Source organism: Pteropus alecto, unplaced genomic scaffold (genome assembly GCF_000325575.1).
Source record: "Pteropus alecto unplaced genomic scaffold, ASM32557v1 scaffold61, whole genome shotgun sequence".
NCBI classification, from domain to species: domain Eukaryota; kingdom Metazoa; phylum Chordata; class Mammalia; order Chiroptera; family Pteropodidae; genus Pteropus; species Pteropus alecto.
The window spans coordinates 1,443,065-1,448,756 of record NW_006434835.1 but is presented as its reverse complement, the minus strand read 5'-3'; the positions used below and the strand labels follow the sequence as shown (position 1 = coordinate 1,448,756).

The following is a 5,692-nucleotide window of genomic DNA, read 5'->3' as shown; positions in this document are numbered from 1 at the left end:
AGGCGGACCTGTCGCCGGAGGCTGTCGCCCACCCCTCCATGGGAGCCGCCCTCGTTCCCCTCAGCTGACCCACAAGGGACCCCCTCCCACTGGACCAAAGACGCCACTCCCGGCACGTCTCGGCATCCGTCCCTCAGGCGGGCCCACCGCCACACCGGAAACACGCTAGTCGCCCTTTCTAAAGAGTCAGTATGGCACAGACATTTCCCCTGCGTACGTCCTCGCTCGAGATGACTGGATTTCTAACGAAATCCGACCGGCAGACATGCAGAAGCAGGACAACCGGGGCTGGTGCTTTCCCTCCGTACACGCACACGTGGGTTCCGAAGGCTCGTCCGTTTTGCCGTTAACCCGAGCAGAATGTGGGAGCTGGACGGCTCCTCCTGAGAGCACCCTGGACCGCACGGCCCGGCCGCCCGCCGCCCGCGACGCCGGCGGACACTGTACCTTCGTGACCGGAAGCAGTGGCTTCCACTTGTGGCCCGGGAGGTCCCACTTTTGCTTGATCATGTCTTCTTCCTCCTGGGTCGTCAGGATACAACCATCCACCTTACAGCTGTCAGGGGAGTTGCCTGCGGGAACGAGACAGCCATTTGCTCCCATGCCCGCTGCGCTCGGCGCAGTTCGGGTCACAGGATGTCGGCCTTTTTCAGTCGGATCGAACACCCAGCGGAGAACACATTGTTGTTCTGTTCAAGCAAAGCAAAGGCACGAAGAACGCGGAGGAGGAACGTGCGGGTCTGTGGGGCGGCTGGGCCGCCCCCCAGGCAGACACGTGCGCGTCCTTCAGAGGACTCCAGCGGCCTGAGGTGTCAGTGCGCCCCGCATCCAAGTCTGAATGTGTCGCCTTGACCTTGAAAGCGGGACGAATTCGACAGGCTCCCTAGGTTGTGGGTTTAATCGCTTACATTCTGCTCTGTGGCTCATCTGAAACTATTACGAAGCCGGAAAGGCGTCTCTGTGGCATCATATTTTGTAAGGTGACTGAGCTAAGCCGACCGGGACGCAGGACCAAACGCGCCGTACGCAGGGATTTCTCGGTGTCCTATAGCTGCCGATATACAGTCCTGAGTTGCTCTCCTCTCTGAAATTTCATCGGAATTATGTCCCCAGGGGGCTGGAGGACCTTGGTGGGAGGGTCCCACTCTTTGTGAGAAGAGCTGCTGTGGGGTTCCCCAAGACTAAGACGAAAAGAGGAAAGGTTGCTGACAAGGGCCCCGGAAAGAGAGGTACTCCGTTCTCATGCCCCCTGGTGGTTCATGTCTTAAAACAGCGGTCCCCCAGGTGGGTGCCCACGCCCTGGGGTGCCCACCGAAAGCCGAAGGAGCCAACGGCAGAGGGACTACTTCTGTTCCTGTACAAACATACATTAAACTTCATGCCTCTGATATTGTAAGTGGACACTGCACGCTCCCTCGTTCCTGTGCCTGTCACACTGGGACAGAGATGTGCTGAGAAGGTCACAGTAGCGTATTCGTGACATATCACAGTTTGCGGGCCTGGCTACGTGGAGTTACTGGCCGTCACCTGGTTTAGACTAAACTATCCCTTGCGAAAATAAACAAGTGTCTTTAAACTATTCACGTGGAGAACCAGAGCTTAAAAGACACTGCTGGAAACTCAGGCGTCCACGCGAAGCAGCCGACACTCCTGACGGTCGGCATGAGCCATCGTCGGCCACGCCGAGGTCGAAAACGGTGATCTGCCACTCCACTGGGAACAGTCTTCCAAGACTGGCTACCGTTACTGGGGCTTCTTGAGATGTTTAACTCACATCTACTACCACTGAAGATGACTCTCTCCCTAAATATATGTTATTCCTTCATGTAATTAATTGTTAATAATTGAGTGAAGCTGTGATTCTCAAGACATTTAAAAATCGGGCATTAAAAATTTGACTATAAACTGCCACCATTTATTCAGAGACGACTAAACAATCATGAGACGCCTCAAGCAGTACTTACCAAAATTTCACCTAATAATTATAAAAGTGGAGCCACCTCTTTTGAACTTTCTTAAATAATGATCCATGTATATATTTCATAAGAAAGTAAGTATAGCATATCAGAAGTGCTTGTCCAAATCACTGTGGAAGTACACAGTTTTTAAAATCTGGAGCTCCTCACCTTGGAAGTCAAGCCCGGAGAACACACGGACACCCCAGCAATCTGCCCTGTAGGAGGACACCTCCATCCAGTTCCTCTCGTGCCCTAACTAGGGAGTGTCTCAGAGGCTCTCTCCTAGTGGGGTCGAAGGCCCCACATACAGAGCCTCACAGCATCATAGAGTCTCGCATGACTTTTGGGGTCATCCTGTTCAACTGTGCCATCTTGTAAAGGGGGGACTGGAGTACAAAGAGTTAAAGTAACTCACTCAGAACTGCACAGCTGGCAAGTGGCAAAGCCAAGCTCCGAGCCCACCGTCCCAAGTCCCAAGTCCCCCTCAGCAGGAGCACGGCCCCTTTATCATTTATTCATTCATTCATTTTGTTATTCCGTTTATTTATCTGGTATGAACAGAGAAGAATTAATGTTTTCGTTAGGGGTTTCTGCCTTCTCCTATCTGCATCCTTCTTCCATGCGAAGCCTTAGCCCTGAACATAAGTAACCAGATCATGTTTCTCTTTCTTTATATAAACCAAAAATGAGCCTAAGACCAACAAGGATTCCGGAGTAGAAAGACAGAGGGCTTGTCGGACGAGACTAAGCTCACGTCGCGTCTCGCTGATACGCTTGCTGAGTGATCGTGGGCATGCCACCCAAGCTCCAGTGACTTCTCTGTAAACGAACTAATACCACCTTCCTTTCGAGGTGTGAGAATTATTTTTTTAATTAACTTATTTTTATTTATGGTGACATTGGTTAACGAAATCCATTAAGTTTCAGCCATACACTTTAACGGTAAGGCATGTGTATATTTACACTGTGTGTTCACCTCCCACGGTTAGATTTCTTTCTGTCACCCCATAGTTGACCCCCTTCACCCTGTCTACCTCCTCCCTCCGGTAACCGCTAGTCTGTAGTCCATGTCCATGAGTCTGTGTTCCTGTGTGGCTTTTCAGTTTACACCCCACGCTTAGTGATATCACAGCACGTTCCCTTAATAACCCACGTGACGATTAAAACGTATTTCCTCGCGGCTTCACAGTTACCTTTAAAGTGCTCTGTATTAATCTCTATTTGCGTTATTACTCCAGGATGTGCCAAGCGGAAAACTGCCCATTCGCACCCCGAAACGAGGAGAGTGCCGTTCTCATCGCTCTGGAAGTCAAAGCAAGAGACATAAGCCAACTGGGTGTCCCTCGAGAAGCCAGTCTGAAAACCAGCGAGTGGAAATTACTGACGTACTCGTCAGTCCTTCCATTCTCCCTATAAAAGTGTCCCCTAGGACCTGACGTGGGAGTTACCTTTTGTGTCAATTGCTCTTTGCCTTTTTTTCTCAAACGCTTTTCTCGTGCTGACTCGTGAGTTTATCGGTAAGTTTTTATAAATTTCTAATGTGATTTTCTATGTCGATTATAAATTCACGTAGAATTCTGCACACAACAGGGTCTTCGTCTAACCCAGCCCACGTGTTCTGATCAGTTTGTTTTGATCTTTCAAAGTAGATACGTTCGTGGTCAAATGTATACCAATATCTGATCTGCCTTCAAACCTTAGCCTCAGTCAAGGAGAGTTTATGCAGTTCTATGTGGAAGCGTTGGGTGACGTGAAAAATAACCCGGGAAAGGGGTGTTTACGACTAAGTTTTCGGCGGGGTTTTCAACTCGAAAGGTGTTTTGTTTCATTTTGCTCTCGTCTGGATGTTCTTGGGTCAAGTCAGGGCGGGCCAAATGAAACAGCTGAGCCGTCCCGTCTGCCACAGGCTCGCGTAAGCGGTCACACCAAGAGGTGCACAGGTATATACAGTGATCAAACTGGGTTTCTTCTTCAGATCGAGGCATTCGACTAGGCGGCAACGGCCAGCACGTTTGGCCTTTGGGGTCTTTGGCCTGATATGATGATACAGCAGGAAATTTGGGAAACATGGAGAAGTAATCAGCTTTTAGAATGATGCTTAAGAGGGTTCTACATTAAGAGCTGCCTTGATACAAGATAAAAAACTTCGCTTTTTAGAAGGCTGTAACCGCGGTGGGTTTTACCTCCTTACCTCTATCGTCGGCGGCCTGTCCAGCCTCCTGGCCGTTTCCCAGCCATCCGCCACCGACCTCGGCTGGCCGACCCCTGCCGGAGACAGCATAGTTGAGTGGGGTGTCATGTGATTTTACGCCAAAGGTGAGCATGAGTTTATTGGTGAAATTAAATTCCAGCTCCCAGGCACCTGAGCATCGCTACGGAAATTATTTTCATCGAAGTTAACGTTTCAGTGATCCGCATGTGATCATAAGGTTAGTAAATGTTACTTTTTTAATCACAACTGTTTAAGCCAAATTAGGAAGGAAAATTGCTCACTTCGTGTCATGGGGGCAGCAAATCCTATTCCAGATGGTTAATCTCGTCCGCTTCCTTAAATCGGCTTAAACCGGCCCGTTATATTGGGGTGTTTAATGCTGGTGCCCAGACACCCCAAAGAAAAGCCAGCCTCTCGAGCATCATCTCACCTATCACTTTGTTGGGGTGCCCAAAATGCGCGTTGCTAAACCCTACGCAGGCGCCCCCGAAAGCCAAGGCCACCAGGTCCAAAGGCTCTTTGGCGTCCGTAGCTATCCAGTCCTTCTGTCCAGTACCGTACACACGGAGACGAGCGACCCCGCCATCTGAAAGTACAAGGTGCCTCCGTTATTTCTTGGTTGGAAAAGCAGCCGCCTGTGGACCGCGAACTGCAAACGCCCTCCGCACCACGCCCGCTGCCCCGGGGCCTCTGTCCTCGCTGTCCCTGGTCCTGGAACAACTTTTCGAGCTCTCCAAGGGACGGCTTCTCATTCTCAGGTCTCAACCTAGGTGTCGCGGCCTCGGAAAGGCCTTCCGCCTCGGTGCCCAACATCTCTGCTTCCCGGCCCCGCCCCCGGCCCCCGGCCTCACCCCTGGGCTGAGACGGTCACCCCTCCCACACGTATATTCCACAGCACTCGCCAGTCTGAAAGCAACTTGTTCTTTATTTAGGTCCCAGCTAACACGTCTCCCAAAGCCGAATGTTAAATTTCCGAAGGCCTGGACAGCTGCCCATCTCGTCCACTCCCGTCTCGTCTCCATCTAGAGCCAGTCCCGGCACATAGTAGGTGCTCATAGTCTTTTATTGAATTAATAACTCCAGGTAAGTCCAAAGGCGGTTGGGACACCCACCATAGATCTGACGTTTGGTGCCAGAAATCGGCACCGCTAAGCCCCGCACGGACTCACACAAGAGCCTTACGTGTTTATTGAGATGACTCCTGAGGATACAAACGTACTGGTCCCCGAAACGGGTACCAGCTGTGAACCGCAGCGGCCCGCGGCCCGCTCTGCGGAGCAGAAAAGAGCTGCAGGATCGACTCACATTATCTGACTCCAGTAAAGTGAATGCGTTTTGTCTGTCTGAATGGCGCCTTCTAGAAGGCGGAAGCCAAGCTTTTTCAGGCAGCAGCTCAAAATCGTTAATCAGTTTTCTACCGAAACCAAGCCCAGTGTGATTTCACATGAAAAATTTGGTGAAACGGAGCATCTGAAACTAGAACGGGGGAATCTTGATATTTATAGTAGTTAAAACCGGACCA

At 50.9% G+C, this 5,692-nt stretch overlaps 1 protein-coding gene across 1 annotated transcript in view; it reads right to left on the bottom strand.

Annotated features, from left to right (window-relative positions):
• ALLC (allantoicase) overlaps positions 1 to 5,692 on the bottom strand; it is a 16,026-nt gene that overhangs the window by 381 nt on the left and 9,953 nt on the right. The window contains exons 7-10 of the mRNA XM_006910217.1: positions 4,601 to 4,756; positions 4,150 to 4,223; positions 3,152 to 3,260; positions 448 to 572 (exon numbers count right to left, since the gene is read on the bottom strand). Of these exons, the coding sequence (XP_006910279.1) occupies positions 448 to 572; positions 3,152 to 3,260; positions 4,150 to 4,223; positions 4,601 to 4,756 (464 nt within the window). The remainder of the gene's footprint in view (positions 1 to 447; positions 573 to 3,151; positions 3,261 to 4,149; positions 4,224 to 4,600; positions 4,757 to 5,692) is intronic.